This window comes from Dipodomys merriami, unplaced genomic scaffold (assembly GCF_024711535.1).
Source record: "Dipodomys merriami isolate MVZ:Mamm:240054 unplaced genomic scaffold, mDipMer1.0.p SCAF_99, whole genome shotgun sequence".
Taxonomy (NCBI): Eukaryota; Metazoa; Chordata; class Mammalia; order Rodentia; family Heteromyidae; genus Dipodomys; species Dipodomys merriami.
The window spans coordinates 3,928,583-3,949,013 of NW_027206612.1; the positions used below are offsets into that span (position 1 = coordinate 3,928,583).

Here is a 20,431-nt window from a genome sequence, read left to right on the forward strand (position 1 = left end):
ATGCTCTGGGCAGGGCAGGGGAAGGGAGGAAAGGGGTGAGGCGTGTGGGCACGCGTGCATGCTCTGGGCAGGGCAGGGGAAGGGAGGAAAGGGGTGAGGTGTGTGGGCACGCGCGCGTGCTCTGGGCAGGGGAGGGGAGGAAAGGGGATGTTTGTCGTGAAGGACTACTCAGGTCCCTTAGGACTCCATTTCATGCTATTGATTTCCAAGAGAAGGGTAAAGGTACAGAGGTTTCAATACTGGAGAATAAAACCTGTATTCAAGGATGCCATGAGCATCTCTGTACAACATACATGCTACAGAAAGATCGAGGGAAAATATGTAGAAATTCTTGGATTCTGATTTATGCTCCTAGTCCTCTGTGTCATGTACACTCCAGGAATGAGCCCAGAACACAGCACAGAGCAGGTGTGCACACAACACAGCACAGAGCAGGTGTGCACACAACACAGCACAGAGCAGGTGTGCACACAACACAGCACAGAGCAGGTGTGCACAGAACACAGCACAGAGCAGGTGTGTGCACAGAACACAGCACAGAGCAGGTGTGCACAGAACACAGCACAGAGCAGGTGTGCACAGAACACACAGCACAGAGCAGGTGTGCACACAACACAGCACAGAGCAGGTGTGCACAGAACACAGCACAGAGCAGGTGTGTGCACAGAACACAGCACAGAGCAGGTGTGCACAGAACACAGCACAGAGCAGGTGTGTGCACAGAACACAGCACAGAGCAGGTGTGCACAGAACACAGCACAGAGCAGGTGTGCACAGAGCACACAGCACAGAGCAAGTGTGCACAGAACACACAGCACAGAGCAGGTGTGCACAGAACACACAGCACAGAGCAGGTGTGCACAGAACACAGCACAGAGCAGGTGTGCACAGAACACACAGCACAGAGCAGGTGTGCACAGAACACAGCACAGAGCAGGTGTGCACAGAACACACAGCACAGAGCAGGGGTGCACAGAGCACAGCACAGAGCAGGTGTGCACAGAACACAGCACAGAGCAAGGGGTGCACAGAACACAGCACAGAGCAGGTGTGCACAGAACACAGCACAGAGCAGGTGTGCACAGAACACACAGCACAGAGCAGGTGTGCACAGAACACACAGCACAGAGCAGGTGTGCACAGAACACACAGCACAGAGCAGGTGTGCACAGAACACAGCACAGAGCAGGGGTGCCCAGAACACACAGCACAGAGCAGGTGTGCACAGAACACAGCACAGAGCAGGTGTGCACAGAGCACAGCACAGAGCAGGGGTGTGCACAGAACACAGCACAGAGCAGGTGTGCACAGAACACAGCACAGAGCAGGGTGTGTGCACAGAACACACAGCACAGAGCAGGTGTGCACAGAACACAGCACAGAGCAGGGGTGTGCACAGAACACAGCACAGAGCAGGTGTGCACAGAACACAGCACAGAGCAGGTGTGCAAAGAACACAGCACAGAGCAGGTGTGCACAGAGCACAGCACAGAGCAGGGGTGCCCAGAACACAGCACAGTGGCTGCATGTCTCTGCGCGGCGCTGAGTCCCTGCAGTCTGTGAACAAAGCAGCCATGCTTGTCTGCAGCTGGGCCTCGAAGCCCTGCGGCCCCGGCAGCCGGCGATGTCCCTCCGGTGAGCGGGGCAGCTGCGGGCGGCCGGTCAGGCAGCCCTCAGCCGGGCTTTGTCCTCATCTCCCTTCAACCGTCCCCCCACGGGTGGGTTTCTGCTTTGCAAGTTTGTCTGTGAAGTGCGACGTGGGCTGGGGCGGGTTTGCTTCCACTCACCACGTGCAGGCTGCGCGTGACAGACGCGGGCCTGACCGCAGTCCTGAATGTGTGCGGACCCGGGACTGCGGGGACCCGGGTCTGTGGGGACCCGGGACTGTGCGGGGACCCGGGTCTGTGGGGACCCGGGACTGTGCGTGGACCCGGGTCTGTGGGGACCTGGGACTGCGGGGACCCGGGACTGCGGGTTCCCAGGACTGTGCGGGGACCCGGGTCTGTGGGGACCCGGGAGCACTGGTCCTGAGCAGGGGTGGGAGGTGGGCCGTGGGGTCTGTCCCCTGCTCTCCTTTACCTGTCCAGTGGGCCCCTTCTGCCTGTCAGTTCTGGTGTCACTCTGTCTCATCATCTCCTGAGGTCTGCTCTCTCCACTCCGTGGAGCTGGCCAGGTGCTGGGTTCAACTCCTCCCAGCAGCGCCCGCTCTCTGGGGTGTTGTTCTGGGGGCGCCCTTGGGGAAGCACGGGTCGCAGGCCGAAGCCCGGGGTGGCCGGTGCTCGCCGCGGCTGGTCGGGGATGGGGAGGGGAGGGGAGAAGGACGTGTGTGGCCGCTCACGTGGCCAGGTCTCCTTCCTGGCCGTGGCGGCCTCTCGGTCTGCTTTCCCCCTCCGCTCGGACCTCGGCCTCCCACATGCAGCCCCGCCCCGGCTAGCCGGCCCACCCCAGCCTTCAAACACCTTGACTCCTGGGATGCCCTCCACCTGCCCCCCTGCCTCAGGACCATGCCCTTTCTGGAATGTTCCAGCATCTCTCCTTCCTGCCCTCACAGCTCCCCCTGCTGCAGCTCCCTCCCTCAGCCCTGGCTCCGGTCCGGTCCAAATGCTCTGCCCAGTGCTGACACCTCGTCCTCCCATCTGGCCTCCTTCCCTTGGCTCTGGCCAAGTCCATGGCGGTGCTGTGGGCAGGGGTGGGGTGCCATCGGGACAGGGTCTCACGAGCTGGACCTCCTGGGCAGTTTGCTCTTCCTGGGGTCGGCAGTGACCAGGGTGAAGGGATGAGACCCCTCCTTGACTCTGGGGTCAACTGAGTTTCCCAAAGATGGAGGTCTTGCTGGGCTGTGGGCACAGAAGCCGGTTATGCTTGGCGCAGGGCACCGGCAACCTGTCTGTCTGTCTGTCTGTCTGTCTGTCTGTCTGTCTGTCTGTCTGGAAGGAAGGAATGTAGAGGCAGCCCCAGGAAGGTGGCCTGGAAAGATGGAGGCCGCTGTGGAAGTTGGAGTCCCTCCCCCCCCTCCCGTGAGCGGATAGAGCCGTGGGCAAGAAGCCAGGGCTTGGGCACGCCCACCCCAGGCCGGGCAGACACACTAGCAGGGGCCCGCTGGCTCCAGGGCTCGGGCACGCCCACCCCAGGCCGGCAGACACACTAGCAGGAGCCTGCTGGCTCCGGGGGGTGCTCGTTTTCACCTACCAGGGTGCCATCACAACCGGCACCAGCAGCCCAACCCTGCTCATCTGGACAGACCAGACCCGATGCCTGTCCATGCCCAGGCCCTGGAGGTCTCAGGCCCCCTTGTCGGACGCTTCAGGCTTCCATTTCTTGCTGTCTCACTGTAACTCTCCCTTGAGTCGTGCGAGGAGCTGCTGGATTGTTCTCTAAAGTGGCCGGGCCATTTCTCCCCCAGCCGCAGAACAGGGAGAGCCTGATCTCCCCCGCCCACCCTGGCCGAGCACCTGCCATGCTCTGACCTGCGCCGGCCAGTCTCTTTGGCTGAGATCTGCACGGCTCCGATAACTCAGGAGTGAGACACCTTTCCACACACGAACTGGTGGCCCAGACGGCTTCTCTAGAGAAATTATGTACAACCTTTGCCACCTGCCGTTGTCATCGGCTTTTTGTTATTGGATTGTACAAATGAACTCTATCATCTAGATAGAAAGTCCTTGAGTGATACTTGGCATGCAGGTGGGCTCTCTCTGGTCGGGGTCAATTTACTCTGTTGTGGAGTATCTGGAGCAGGTGGAATTCTTTTTTGTTCAATTTACCTGTTCTCATGTTGTTGCTCTCACTTTTGGCATCATAGCTAAGAACCCTTGGTAACACCCGAGGTCACGAAGATTTACCATTCTATGTTCCACTATGAGTTCACAGTTTCGGGCCTCTGTCCAGCAGCGCTGGCACACGCAGCCCTCCATCCAGCAGCACCGGCACTGGATGGAGGGCTGCGTGTGCCGGTGCTGCTGGGCAGAGGGCTGCGTGTGCCGGCGCTGCTGGACGTAGGGCTGCGTGTGCTGGTGCTGCTGGGCAGAGGGCTGTGTGTGCCAGCGCTGCTGGGATGTCTAGGCCTAGAGCCATCCCAGCCTTTCTGCTGTAACTGTATGGTCTGCCTAAGGTTGAAGGCCTTGTAGCCAGATGCCCAGACCCCAGCTGGTACCAAAATACCCTAAGTGTGGAAGAAACGCAATTATACAGACTGCTGCCATTCTGTGCACTCCTTCCCACCCCCCACCCCGCCACGGTCTGTACTGAGAGCCGTGGACAGATGTGACAGCAGGGGGGAGAGAAGGACAAGGCAGAAGGGGAGGGCTGACTGTCCAAGAGGCCTTCACTGGGCCCAGACCACAGACTGGAGACACTGAGACCACAGACTGGAGACACTGAGACCACAGACTGGAGACGACTGAGACCACAGACTGGAGACACTGAGACCACAGACTGGAGACACTGAGACCACAGACTGGAGACGACTGGAGACACTGATTCCACAGACTCCAGACACTGATTCCACAGACTCCAGACACTGATTCCACAGATTCCAGACACTGATTTCACGGACTCCAGGCACTGACTCCACAGACTCCAGACACTGATTCCACAGACTCCAGACACTGAAACCACAGACTACACACACTGAGACTACAGACTACACACACTGAGACCACAGACTACACACACTGATTGTACAGACCCCAGACACTGATTCCACAGAACCCGGACACTGATTCCACAGACTCCGGACATTGATTTCACAGATTCCAGACACTGACTCCAAAGACTCCAGACACTGACTCCACAGACTACACACACTAATTCCACAGACCCCAGACACTGATTCCACAGACCCCAGACACTGACTCCACAGACTCCAGACACTGATTTCAGAGACCACAGACACTGATTCCACAGACTCCAGACACTGAATCCACAGACCACACACACTGAGAACACAGACTCCAAACAATGATTCCACAGACTCCAGGCACTGACTCCACAGACTACACACACTGATTCCACAGAACCCAGACACTGATTCCACAGACCCCAGACACAGATTTCACAGACCCCAGACACTGAGACCACAGACTCCAGACACTGATTCCACAGACTCTAGACACTGACTCCACAGACCCCAGACACAGACTCCACAGACTAAACAAACTGATTCCTCGGACCCCAGACACTGATTCCACAGACCCCAGACATTGATTCCTCTGACCGCAGACACTGAGACCACAGACTCCAGACACTGACTCCACAGACTACACACTCTGAGAACACAGACTCCAGAAACTGATTCCACAGACCCCAGACACTGAATCCACAGACCCCAGACACTGACTCCACAGACTACACAAACTGATTCCTCAGACCCCAGACACTGATTCCACAGACCCCAGACATTGATTCCTCAGACCCCAGACACTGAGACCACAGACTCCAGACACTGACTCTACAGACTACACACACTGAGAACACAGACTCCAGACACTGATTCCACAGAACCCAGACACTGATTCCACAGACCCCAGACACTGATTCCACAGACCCCAGACACTGATTCCACAGACCCCAGACACTGAAACCACAGACCCCAGACTCTGATTCCACAGACCCCAGACACTGATTCCACAGACCCCAGTCACTGAGACAACAGACTCCAGACACAGATATCACAGACCCCAGATACTGACTCCACAGACTACACGCACTGACTCCACAGACTCCAGACATTGTTTCCACAGACTCCAGACATTTACTCCACAGACTCCAGACACTGAGACCACAGACTCCAGAAACTGAATCCACAGACCGAAGACATTGACTCCACAGACTCCAGAAACTGATTCCACAGACCCCATACACTGATTCCACAGACCCCAGACACTGACTCCACAGAATACACACACTGATTCCACAGACACCAGACACTGATTTCACAGACTCTGGAAACTGACTCCACAAACTCCAGACACTGATTCCACAGACTCCAGACACTGATTCCACAGACCCCAGACACTGATTCCACAGACCCCAGACACTGATTCCACAGACCCCACACACTGATTCCACAGACCCCACACACTGATTCCACAGACCCCAGACACTGATTCCACAGACCCCAGTCACTGACTCCACAGACTACACACACCAATTACACAGACCCCAGACACTGATTCCACAGACCCCAGTCACTGACTCCACAGACCCGACACTGATTCCTCAGACCCCAGACACTGAGACCACAGATTCCAGTCACTGAGACCACGGACTCCAGACACTGATTCCACAGATTCCAGACCCTGATTCCACAGACTCCAGACACTGACTCCACAGACTACACACACTGAGAACACAGACTCCAGACACTGATTCCACAGACCCCAGACACGGACTCCACAGTCTACACACACTGATTCCACAGACCCTAGACCTTGACTCCACAGACTACACACACTGATTCCACAGAACCCAGACACTGATTCCACAGACCCTAGACACAGATTCCACAGACCCCAGACACTGAGACCACAGACTCCAGACACTGAGACCACAGACTTCAGACACTGATTCCACAGACTCCAGACACTGACTCCACAGACCCCAGACACTGACTCCACAGACAGCAGACTCCAGACATTGACTCCACAGACCCCAGACACTGATTCCACAGACCCCAGACACTGATTCCACAGACCCCAGTCACTGAGACAACAGACTCCAGACACTGATATCACATACCCCAGATACTGACTCCACAGACTACACACACTGATTCCACAGACTCCAGACACTGATTCCACAGACCTCAGACATGACTCCACAGACTCCAGACACTGGGAACACAGTCTCCAGACACTGATTCCACAGACCCCAGACACTGACTCCACAGACTCCAGACACCGAGAACACAGACTGCAGACACTGATTCCACAGACTCCAGACACTGACTCCACAGACTACACAAACTGATTCCACAGACCCCAGACACTGATTCCACAGACCCCAGACACTGAGACCACAGAACCCAGACACTGAGACCACAGAACCCAGACACTGAGACCACAGATTCCAGACATTGTTTCCACAGACTCCAGACATTTACTCCACAGACTCCAGACACTGAGACCACAGATTCCAGAAACTGAGTCCACAGACCACAGACACTGACTACACAGACTCCAAACACTGATTCCACAGACTCCAGACACTGACTCCACACACTACACACACTGAGAACACAGACCCCAGACACTGATTCCACAGACCCCAGACACTGACTCCACACACTACACAAACTGATTCCATAGACCCCAGACACTGATTCCACATACCCCAGACAAATTCCACAGACCCCAGACACTGAGACAACAGACTCCAGACACTGATTCCACAGACTGCAGGCACTGACTTCACAGACCACAGACACTGACTCTACAGACCCCAGACACTAAATCTACAGACTCCAGACATTGACTCCACAGACCCCAGACACTGATTCCACAGACCCCATACACTGATTTCACAGACCCCAGACACTGACTCCACAGAATCCAGACACTGATTCCACAGACTCCAGAAACTGACTCGCCAGACTCCAGACACTGACTGCACAGACTACACACACTGACTCCATAGACTACACACACTGAGACCCCAGACCCCAGACACTGATTCCAGAAACCCCAGACACTGACTCCACAGACCCCAGACACTGATTCCAGAGACCCCAGACACTGACTCCACAGACCCCAGACACTGATTCCACAGACCCCAGACACTGATTCCACAGACCCCAGACACTGAGACCACAGACTCCAGTCACTGAAACCAGAGACCCCAGACACTGATTCCACAGATTCCAGACATTGACTCCACAGACTCCAGACACTGAGACCACAGACTCCAGAAACTGACTCCACAGACCCCAGACACTGACTCCACAGACTCCAGACCCTGATTCGACAGACTCCAGACACTGACTCCACAGACTACACACACTGATTCCACACTCCCTAGACACTGATTCCACAGACCCCAGACACTGACTCTACAGTCTACACACACTGATTCCACAGACCCCAGACACTGACTCCACAGACCACACACACTGATTCCACAGACCCCAGACACTGACTCTACAGTCTACACACACTGATTCCACAGACCCCAGACAATGACTCCACAGACCACACACACTGATTCCACAGAACCCAGATACTGATTCCACAGACCACACACACTGATTCCATAGACCCCAGACACTGATTCCACAGACTCCAGACACTGACTCCACAGACTCCAGACACTAAGACCACAGACTCCAGACACTGATTCCACAGACCCCAGACACTGATTCCACAGACTACACACACTGATACCAGAGACTCCAGACACTGATTCCACAGACCGCAGACACTGGCTCCACAGACTACACACACTGATTCCACACTCCCTAGACACTGAGACCACAGACCCCAGACTCTGATTCCACAGATCCCAGACACTGATTCCACAGACCCCTGGCACTGATTCCACAGACTCCAGACACTGACTCCACAGACTCCAGACATTGATTTCACAGGCTCTGGATACTGACTCCAAAGACTCCAGACACTGAGACATCAGACTCTAGACACTGATATCACAGACCCCAGATACTGACTCCACAGACTACACACACTGATTCCACAGACTCCAGACACTTATTCCACAGACCCCAGACACTGACTCCACAGACTACACACATTGATTCCACAGACCCCAGACACTGATTCCACACTCCCCAGACACTGATTTCACAGACCCCATACACTGAGACCACAGACTCCAGACACTGACACCACAGACTCCAGACACTGAGACCACAGACTCCAGACACTGAGACCACAGACTCCAGACACTGATTCCACAGACTCCAGACACTGACTCCACAGACTACACACACTGAGAACACAGACTCGAGACACTGATTCCACACACCCCAGATACTGACTACACAGACTATACACACTGATTCCACAGACCCCAGACAGATTCCACAGACCCCAGGCACTGAGACCACAGACTCCAGACACTTATTCCAGAAACCCCAGACACTGACTCCACAGACTCCAGACACTGATTCCACAGACTCCAGACACTGACTCTACAGACTCCAGACACTGACTCCACAGACTCCAGACACTGATTGCACAGACCCATACATTGAGACCACAGACTCCAGACACTGACTCCACAGACCCCAGACACTGACTCCACAGACCCCAGACACTGAGACCACAAACTCCAGACACTGACTCCACAGACCCCAGACACTGATTCCACAGACTCCAGACACTGACTCCCCAGACCTAGACACTGATTCCATAGACCCCAGACACTGATTCCACAAACCCCAGACACTGAGATCACAGACTCCAGACACTGATTCCACAGACTCCAGACACTGGCTCCACAGACCCCAGACATTGAAACTACAGACTACAGACACTGATTCTACAGAATCCCGACACTGATTCTACAGACTCCAGATGCTGAGAAGACAGACTCCAGATGCTGAGAACACAGACTCCAGACATTAAGAACACAGACTCCAGACACTGAGAACACAGACTCCAGACACTGAGACCCCAGACTTGAGACACTGAGAACACAGACTCCAGACACTGAGAACACAGACTTGAGACACTGAGAACACAGACTCCAGACACTGAGAACACAGACTCCAGACACTGATTCTACAGCCTCCAGTCACTGAGAACACAGACTCCAGACACTGATTCTACAGCCTCCAGACACTGAGAACACAGCCTCCAGACACTGAGAACACAGACTCCAGACACTGAGGTCACAGACTTGAGACACTGAGACCACAGACTTAAGATACTGAGACCACAGCCTCCAGACACTGAGAACACAGATTGGAGACACTGATTCTACAGATTCTGGACACTGAGGCCACAGACTCATGAGATCCCACTGAGATCACCCCTCCCGGTCAGCCTACTGCAGTCTGTTCTCTGGGTGGTCTGGGAAGATGTATGGGGAGAGCTGAGCAGACCCCCCAGCCCTGCCCGGCTTCCTCAGGCCTCAGCTGACCCCCTGCCAGCCACAGTCCTGGCCAGAACTGTGAGTGCACATGAACAGAAAGATTCACCCTGAGGTCTGGCTGTCCTGACATCAATTTCCCAGAGAGAATTCTTGACATTGGATTAATTCAAAGCAAATGAGAGTCAGGCATGGTGGTACACACCTGGAGTCCTAGCTACTCAGGAGACAGAGGCAGGAGACTCTAGAGTTCAGGGCTCACCCAGGTAAACAGGTAGGAAGACCCTGTCTCGTAAACAGAATCTTAGAAAAGGAGGGAATGGCAGGGTGTGGAGGCTCAGGTAGATGAATGCTTGCCCTGCAGCAGGGAGCCTCTGGAATACAAGAAAGTGACTTTAATAAATAAAAACTAAAATGGAGTTAAGATCAGGGAAGAATTTTGAGAGGCTGTTTTCCCACCACTGGGGACAGGACTGCAAGTGGTCAGTTGGGGCTGTAGGTCAAGGCTGGGCTGGTCCTGCCCCTCCGTCCCCAGGAGGCTGAGCGGCACTGGTCCCGAGCCTCCCTCCGGCCACGGGCTTTGCAGGGGCCGTGGCTCATTCCGGGGTCTCTCATGGCCACCTGCCAAGGGAACTCCTGAGCAGCAGGTTCAGGGCAGGAATGGTCGCAGTCCTAGGCTTGTTCCCCCATGTCTTCTCTCATAGGACATTGTCTAACATAGTCTGTTCACCTCATAAACGCCGTATCTCCTGTGACGACTTTGCAGATAGGAACCCCTAATCTAACCCATGCCCCAAAATTCGGTAGCACAATTTGTCCTTTGCTTGTCACAAATCAATAATTGGTTTATTTTAAATATTCTGAGCTACTTGCCTGTGTTTCTATTTCTTTTTTATTAAATCATCAAATGTGTTTCCTAATGCTATGTTTACATGTACATGCTATGTACTTGGGTCATGTGACCATTTCCTTCCCCTCCCCCACCCCACTCTCACTCTCCTCCTCCCCCCTCCTCTGGTCTTCCCTTCACCCACACTAGTCCCTCTTCTACTGCCAGGTCAGGTCTTTTTGTAAACCTAGATTTCAGAGAAAACACATGACATTTGTCTTTCTAAGTCTGACTTATTTTACCTTACATGATGATTTACCATTCCTTCCATCTGTTTTCCTGCAAATAACATGATTTCATTTTTCTTTTTTTGTTTTGTTTTGTTTTTGGTTTTGTTTTGTTTTTAATATATTTTTATTGTAAAGATACTATACAGAGGAGTTACAGTTACATGAGTCCATTTCCTGTCGAGCATTGTTACCCCTTCCTTTGTTTTTCCCCTACCATTATTTCCCTCCACACATCTCCAACTTCCCCTCCCTCCCCCAAAGTTGTGAAGTTCATTTTCAACATAGTGTCTTGTACATCTCGTTGTTACACTGGGTTATCCTGTTTCTTTATGGTTGAAAAACACCCCCATTGTATCCATATACCACGTTTTCTTTATCCATTCATCTGATATTGCTTGATAACATTATTAACAGAGGAATCGTCAATGATTGCAAAATGCTCCCTTGAATAACTTTAGTTTTACAAAAGATTTTACTAAAAAGACACATTACAGCTGAGTGTGACACTAGCACATTAATTAGTAATTGTGCGTATGTGCATGCACATGTGTGCATGGGTGTGTATATGTGCGTGCACGCACACACACCAATCCTGAGGCTTAAACTCAGGGCCTGGGCGCTATCCCTGAGTTTTTGTTGTTACTGTTTGTTTGGTGTGTTGTTGTTGTTCAAGGCTAGCACTCCACCCCTTGTGCCGCAGCTCCACTTTCTCTTTTTGTGGTGAATTGGAGCTGAAAGTCTCACAGACTTTTCAGCCTAGGATGGCTGTGCACTGTGATCCTCAGATCTCAGTCTACCCGTACCCTGCTTGTCAGTATTTTCTTAATAATAATAATTTTATTTTTTCTCATGTGTTGCTTATTTAAGGATACATTTAATGGTGGTTCTAGATTTTCTCTTTTACTCAAGAATCATTTTATAAACTTTTCCTTTCTGTTCTTTTGGAACTTCCTACTTTTCTCATGCCCAGAATTACTCTGCACACTTAAGACTGCCCCTGGGTTGCCCAGCCTCTGTTATTTTTTAACTCGGCTGTAATTTGTGTAGCAGTATCTAATCTATCTTGCTTCACCTTGAGTTACAGACTTTAGCAGAGTCCCACGAAGACGGTCGCTAGTGAACTTGCTGAACTGATTAATGCCCGCTCCCATACCTAGGCTGAGATCCGAGGATCACAGTGCACAGCCATCCCAGGCTGAAAGTCTGGCCTAGGGAGCCAGAGCTCCATATGGAGCCTTGGCCTTTCGCTGACACCATTGCATTTAAATGAGAAGTTGAAATGGAGAGATACAATGTATATGGGTCTATTATGTATTCCAACAAATTGGTATACAGTGACAGCATCATTGCTTATTGCTATTTACTGAACATTTAATGATAAGCTAGATACTTCTTGTGCATTTTCTCATTTAGAAAATAACAATTATAGGAAAGTAATACTTATAAGGCGGTATGCTCGGCTAAGTATGCTCAACCCTGCAGCCCTGTGTGCTCAGAAGGCTTTAGGAGGTTGCTCTTTAAGGCCAGCTGGGCAAAAAGCAAGATCTTATCAGAAATAAGCAGACACAAGCCATGACTCAGGTGGCAGAGCGCTTACCGTACAGTACTTGAGAACACGAAGCCCTGAGTTGTAACCCAGACCAGAAAGATAAAAATTAAAAAATGGAAAACTCAATCATTAGACAGTAAAAGGTGGTGCTATAGAAGCCCAGAAGCCCCGAGGGGCTCACGCTGTTCTTTATGTTGCAGATGGAGGAATGGAGGCACACGGAAATTAAGTGACTTTGCTGCGGTCCAGGCTGGGAAGGCCCAGGGAGAGAGCCTCGCGCGCGCCCGGCCCTGGGCCTGCGTCCTGCCCACGGCGCCACCCTGCCTCCGTCCTTGGGAGAGAAGGCTTTCTGCAAGGTAGGCCAGGTCCGCAGGCCGCGTGCCTTTTAGCACTGTGCCCCGGTGGAGCTGCCGTGCACGGGAGGGGCCGTGGGGCCCCGGCCCGGCCCGCGCGGATGGCACTGGCTGCCTGGCCACAGCATACTGTCTCTCCGCACAGACGCCCAGCCTCTCCATCACGTCTGCCCTTCTGTGTTTGCTCCCTGCTCAGTCCAGTCTGGCTTCTTCTCTGTCTGAAAGGGCAAGGACAGGCATGTAAACGAGGCAGGGGCAGAAGCTTCTGGAGCTCTTCTTTTGCTCCATCCTGCGGGGCCGTGGACACAGGCTGTCCTCTCTGGGGTCCCTCCAGAGCTCACCGCGGGCGTCCTGAGCACAGAGGCCTCGGGCAGGGAGGGCAGAGCACAGAGCAGCCCCTCCAACTGCCCCGGGGGGAGCCTTGGGCCCTGATCCCATACAAGACGGAGGCAGGGCCGAGGCCCAGAGCTGGGTGCCACCCTCCCCGGTCCCCAGGGTCCACGCCATCGCTCTTCTACACCGAGCCTGCAGCCACCACCTAGTGTGCCTCACTGCTCCTTACATCTTCCAGAATGTTCTCCCTTCTTACATGAGGCTTTTTATGTCACCTTCTATCATGCAGAGAGCTCTTCTATTAGTGTGCTTTTGTCCTCAGCTAGAAAAGGTTTGGTTTATTCAGTCAATGTCTGGAGAGCGGGGCACCGATGCCGGGGTACCCTGGACCCCATGTGGATCCGAGTGCAGCAGGCTGCCACTGCAGCCTCGGGCACAGAGCCCGACGGAGATTTACGCCATGCCAGGGAGGGTCGGGGACAGTCTGTGTGGGACGGTGGGAGGAACGTGAGGAACGCGGTGACGCCGGCCCTGAATGGGCTCCGTGTTACGCTCTGGAGATGGCGAGTGAGCTCCCAGAGGTCAGGTGAGTGGCGAGCTGAGGACAGACAGCCCTTCAGCAGCCTGGGGCCTCGGCCGGAGACACGCGAGCACTCGGGAGTGAGAACTTGGGGAAAGTGACGGAGAGCATCCACACCTCCCCAGGGACAGACGGACCCTTGAGGACAAGTGGGTGTCCCCGGCAGGCTCGAAGGGTGCCGTGCCAGAAGGGGCATTCTGGGAAGTCCAGGCCCATGAGGACCCGGGCTCAGGGCCAGATGGAGCTGCAAAACCCAGAGAGACTTAGGGGCAGGGGAGGAGAGAGTTGACCGTTGCTGACACGGACTGTGGAGTCCACGCGTGCGTGGGACCTGTACCCGTGGAATGGGAGAGAGCCCGGTGAGGAGGGAGGGGGCAGGTCCTGGCCTCCAGAGGGCGGCACAGGACAGGCCCTGGGCAGGGCTGCCCGGGGTGAGGACCAACCACACAGGTTGGATCTGGGCCTGCCTGTCCTGTCTCTTCTGACCGTGACTGATCAGTAGATCAGTCTTCATCTGTAGACTGAGCCAGCCACCTAGGGTGCTGTGAGCTCCAGCCAGGTGAGCCAGGGAGGCGTGGTGCTGGCGTGGCAGCCTTCGGAACGTGCCCTGTGGCTGTGAGTGTGGCCTGGTCCTGAGATGCCAGAGGCCTCCCCATCAGACAGACAGTGGGCCTCTCAGAGAAGCCGCATGGCCAGTGGGCAGGCTTGCACACCCAGGAGCACAGGCCCAAGTGGACCTCCGCGTGTGCTGCGGGCCCAGCACCCAGGAGCTGCTGTCAGAAACGATCTGGGGACACACAGAGAGAGGCCGATGCTTGGTCACCAGAATCTGGGCGGACGCAGTGAGACCTCAAGGCCAAGAGAATCTCGATCTCACAGCTCACACTCTCACGTTTGGAATGGACCAGAGGGACCCCAACACAGGGGTGCTCCTGCAGTATCAGCCAAGAAGACCTTCTAAAACAATTAAGCCAGGGGCTGGGAAGGTGGCTCAGTGGTAGAGCACTTCCCTTGCATGCCTGAGGCCCTGGGTTCGATTCCTCAGCACCACATAAGCAAAAAGAAAAAAGCTGGAAGTGGTGCTGTGGCTCAAGTGGTAGAGCGTTAGCCTTGAGCTGAAGAGCTGAGGGACAGCGCCCAGGCCCAGAGTTCAGGCCCCACAACCAGGCCCCCCCCCCAAAAAAAATTGAAAGCTCTCTGAACTCTTCTTAAGGAGAGTTTGTAAAACTGTTTGCCTCTAAATCACATGCTAATGAGTGTCAAGTTTTCTTGTATGTCAAGTGTTCCTTGTTCTTTATTTTCTTTTTTAAAAAATGCTATTTGCAGAGTCACCTTGATTTTGGCCTTACAGGGAGTGACGTCACATTGCTCCCTCCCAGGTTGCCACGCTCTGTGTCCTGGGGCCTGCTGGTCACCCCTGCTGGTCACCCCCTGCTGATCACCCCTGCTGGTCACCCCTGCTGGTCACCCCTGCTGGTCACCCCCTGCTGGTCACCCCTGCTTGTCACCCCTGCTGGTCACCCCTGCTGGTCACCCCTGCTGGTCACCCCCTTCTTCTTCGTTGTTCTATCTTCTTCCTTGTGCCAGTGTACAGGTCCTGGGGCAGGAGGCTCAGGGTTCTGCCTCTTTCCTTGGAAGGCAGTTTGGCCCTTAGTCCCCCACCTATGATTGTGAGGAGGGAGGAGGCCAAGGAAAGGTGGGAGCAGAGACGCCGGGGGGGTTCTGTGTCATTTCTCCTGACTGCCGTCCTCTGAGGTTGGAATAGTGAATGTGCACAATTAAGAATCATGGTGGTAGGAGAATCGCGGTCTTCCGCCACCGCTAGATCATCATAGCTGCCTTTATTCTGAATATCAGATACGAACCCTAAACCCTGAATATCTATGTACTTGCCCTACATACACTCCTTAAAGAGTGGAAAGTTTCGTCACCTTTTGGAAAGCAACTTTAGATTGTCATGGAACCTTGTTTAAATACTTCCCGTGATGATTAGAACATACAGACTCTGATTCCTGCTGGTCTCCACACGTGGAATTTACATCTCAAAATTGCTACAGTCTGCACTGAAACACGACCTGATTCCTGCCCTGCAGAGTTGTGTGGATGTCTGGTCTTAGTTGCCTGGAGGACAGCAGGCCGCAGAGCAGGGGCTCATGGGAGACACCTGTGCAGCGTTGAAACCACGTGCATCTTCTGCTGGGACTTCTCACCTGTCTTCATCAGATCTTTCCACAGACATCTGCCCCATCACAAACTTGAGGAAGGGAACTTAGGCCCCGCACTTCCTCTGTCCACCCTCCCAACAGCGGCAATTGGCAGCCAAACAGACAACTTTGAATAGCAGGAGCTGACCAATAGGGTCAGCTGACCAGCGGTGTGGATGATTGCTTCCCCCAAAACTGAGGGGAGCCAGGGCACAGGTGCTCAAGGGCAGGCTGGACCGCCCACCCCCAGCCAATGGTCCAGGCTAGCCCGCAGAGGGAGAGCAGATCCCCTGTGAAGAATCGGGTGACACCGAGGGCCCCTGCGGTCCTCGGACTCAGAGCCCAGCTCCCGCCACCCAGGGTCATCTGCACAGGGGAATGTCGGAAAGCAGCCTGCTGGGGATTTCAACGGCTGAGACTCCACTGCATTTTACACATTTATGTTTTCCTCACTGAGGCTCAACTTGGGAAAAGCACGCGTTTTAGTGGGAGAAGGGAATGAAGACCAAGGTAATCAGAATAAATACTGACCGTAACGTTTACCCATTATAAAATAATCCCCTCCTTTCTCTTCAATACACCATTGCTGGTCAAATATATTCCTTAAATTCAAGACTTTATGTGTAAAACCAGGATAGCAACTACATAATTCATTTAAAAACACAATACTAAGCACAAGAGAAACGATTTGGCGTTAAGGTGACATTTTGAAGATGGTTTTAGGCATCATCGGACAGCCGGTGATTTCAAGTGGGGTCACTGCTGTCTGGCGGGCGAGCACCGGGCAGTACCCAAAGCCAGCGTGCTGAGCTGGGGCCTGGGCCAGGAGGCCTGGAGCCCACGCCCCCCCCCCAGGCCTTCCCTCTGCCCAGGCAGACTTGTCTGCAGAGCTCCGCCCTCCTCTGTGCCTCCCACGTCTCCTTACCAGCCACGTGCTGGAGGAAAGCCTGTCCAGGAAGACGGAGGGGTCCCTGGAGAAGGAGCTGGGGAGGGGCGGCTGGGTGGGGAGGGGCCGGGAGCTAGTGCAGCTGGCCTGTGACCACACCTCGATGAGACACGTTGGGGAATTCTGGACACGTGAATGGCCCACCCTGTGCCCTTACTGAAACACACGTCTGAAAGTGAAATGCATCACAGATGAGAAACTCTTCCGAATGGCCCACCCTGTGCCCTTACTGAAACACACGTCTGAAAGTGAAATGCATCACAGATGAGAAACTCTTCCGTGTGTTTCCTGTGGCTGAAAGAGAAAGGGGGTTTATTTAGGGTCTGCTGTGTTGGATACGACGCGGGACGTTGTTTGGTAAATTGTAAGGAGCAATCCTGGCAGCGGGGGAGAGTGACTGGAGAGCGAGACACATCACGCGCACGTCACCCGCACAAGATGAGCACGGGGCAGGCCGGGGCCGGAGGGAGGAGAGTCCCCGAGCCCATCCTGCCCGGCCCTGCCTTCCCAGGCCACTCTACCTGAAGGCAGGGCCGGGCAGCACAGATCTGGCCTCTGCTCCTGCTCTGACCTGAAATGTCCCGGGAATCCTGAGAACCCAGCGGGACCACAGCCCTCCACCCTATCCCACTGGCATGATGCCTCGGCTTACCTCTCCCTCTTCAGGATTTTAACTCACCCCAATTCAGGGCTGCACCCCCAGCCCTGGGACAACCTCCAGGATGTCGGGAAATGCACCATTGCTGCTGGAGGTTAAATAGCATTTTCCTGTCCCTGCGGGCTCCTGACATCTCCGCTGCGTCCCAGGACTTGAGTAACAGTGCTACTGGTTTGGGGCTGATTCCTTGAGGCAGCTTTCCTGGCCTGTTCCCCTCCATGACCACACACTGCCCCACCCGCCCACCTCCACCCTGTTGGACATTCTCTAAAATACTCTAGTCAACTAGACCACCGTGGAATGACAGCCGTCTCTGTCCCACCGCCCCGTCTCCGCGGCCTTCAGCTCGGCCATCTGTCCTTCCTGCTCCTCTCCAACCCCTTGCTCTTTTCCATATGCTACCCGGCTTCTTCTGACTCCTAGCCTGTATTTTTGTTGGTGGTGGTGATGGTCACGGGGCTTGAACTCAGAGATGGGGTGCTCTGGGCTTTTTGTCCACTTTGGGCCACAGCTCCACGTCCCGTTTTCCGATGGTTCATGTGGGATAAGCGTCAGGGACGTTCCTGCCTGGGCTGGCTTTGAACCACGATCCTCAGATCTCAGCTGTTTGAAACAAATGAGTCTAGCCATCCGTCTTCCCACTCTTCCATCCATTCCATCAGTGTTTTAAGTGTCTTCACGTGAGGTAGAGCTAGTCTCCTCTTCCTTCCACATGAACACGTGGCTAACAGAACACGTGCTCTCTGAACACATGGCTCATGGAACACGTGGCTCTGGTCACCAGTCGCAGCTCTCTGGGATATCCCCTGGGAAGCCAGTCACTTTGTCTGAAATTCTTCCCCATTCAAGTCAGGAACATTATTGTATCCTCATTATAACCTTGAACACACATTACGTATGCGTTCCCTGCACTGAGTGAGTCTGTGCTTCTTTATCCTGAGAGTGTGCTGACTGCACGGATGGGTGGCACATGTTGAGTGTCGGGTGATCTGAGCACGGAACGGCGCTGCCCGCGTCTCTGTGGCCCCTCCCCTCCTTAGCAGCACTGGTCCAGAGGCCGTGCACATGCTCACAGCTCCCTAAGAGGCAAACTCACCCCTGCCTGGGCCCCGCAGGGCTCTGTGTGTCTGACCACAGCCCTCTTGGTCCATGCAAACTTTCTTCTCATAAACCCCATAGAAAGTGGCTTCAGTGCCCCGCGTGCTGGCGTGGCCGTGGATGGCCGTGTCGGATGCGCTGTGTTGGGAGGGAAGGGAAAGCGGTGGCACCGAGAGGTGGTTCCAGAGTGTTGTTCCAGGAGCTATGCTTGCACTGTCTGTGCTTGTCAGCTTCCGTGGGTGCAGCCTGAATGGGGAAATATGTGGGGAGATGCGTGGGGAGCATTAATTACACTAGCACAGCCCTACCTGCGTGGCTGTGTGTCACACTTACTTACAAACAGCTGAGATCTAGAGTCCTCCCTCCCGAAACCCTCTGTCCGCAGTACTGAGGCAGGTCACAGGGTCTAAGTTCTCACCTTCTCGTGTATACAGAGGAGTTCCTTGGGGGGGTCCTGTGGACTTGCAAGTGCCCGCTGACGCAGGTTGAGGGCAGGTGCAGGTCTGGCGGAATGAGGGCCAGTCCACAGCAGGAATTCGGCCACACTGGGAGGACACCCCTCATGGGAGAAAGGGCCTGTAGCCCTGCCCCCTCTCCTGTTCATGCCTAATCATATTCAACCTTCCAGTTACAAGGAGACGTGTTTGTCTGCATATAAACTTAACAGCTCTCGGTTATAGCCTTGTTACAAAGTACACCTCGGAATCACCCCGATATGTCCTAATCAAATCCTTGAGAAGAGAGTAATCAGATTGTCCTTTGGGACCCACCAGCGTCCCCCGCTGCAGAGCACACGGGCTCCTGATCGAGCCTTCCCTGGGAGAGCGAGGTCCGCTTACTATTTGTAAATAGCACGGTGAGATGGCCTGGCCCTGGTCTCGCTCTGCCCTGGCGCGGCCTCCAGCCCGGAGGAGCAGGGCCGCGCGGGATGGAGGGCCGTTGGAGACCACCGGCCGGGGACAGCAGGCGGCCCTGCGCATGGCCGTCCACACTGGCAGGACAAGGACACTGACCACATGCTACTCTGTCCCCAGATGGACCTGGACGCCGAGGAGAAGCGCCACCGCACGCGGTCCAAGGGGGTTCGAGGTACGTCCGTGTGTCCCGAGTCTCGAGTCCCACGGGACCCCCGTGGTCCCCCAAACACCGTGACGATTCACACTGACCTGCCCGCCCCACAGCACGGCCCTGTGGGTCACTTTCTGTGGGAGAGTGTGCTTGCGATGGACGGCCCATTGCTATCTACTCTCTATCTCTCTTCTCTCTGCAGTTCCTGTGGAGCCAGCCATCCAGGAGCTGTTCAGGTTAGTGTTCTAAGAGTGAAACGAATCCTTGCGAGCAATCTGGAAAGGTCGTGCCTGTTAATGGGCAAACGTATCCCCAGCTCACACAGCTTGCTCACGCCCTGCTGCATGGATGAAATTAACCCCCAGAGGTCTGCTAATGCAGAGCATTTCATGTCACACATGCATGCACGCTCACACACGAACTCATGCATCCTCACAGAGAACATATGCACATGTGCACTCATGCACACATACACT

The 20,431-nt window shown here is 54.3% G+C and overlaps 1 protein-coding gene across 17 annotated transcripts in view; it reads left to right on the top strand.

Annotated features, from left to right (window-relative positions):
- Positions 1-20,431, top strand: part of Myt1l (myelin transcription factor 1 like) — a 404,426-nt gene that overhangs the window by 228,518 nt on the left and 155,477 nt on the right. For all 17 annotated transcript variants that reach the window (XM_070014657.1, XM_070014648.1, XM_070014661.1 and 14 more), the window contains 3 exons: positions 12,916-13,071; positions 19,922-19,976; positions 20,158-20,191. In XM_070014657.1, coding sequence (XP_069870758.1) covers positions 19,922-19,976; positions 20,158-20,191 — 89 coding nt within the window. In that variant the 5' untranslated portion in view covers positions 12,916-13,071. The remainder of the gene's footprint in view (positions 1-12,915; positions 13,072-19,921; positions 19,977-20,157; positions 20,192-20,431) is intronic.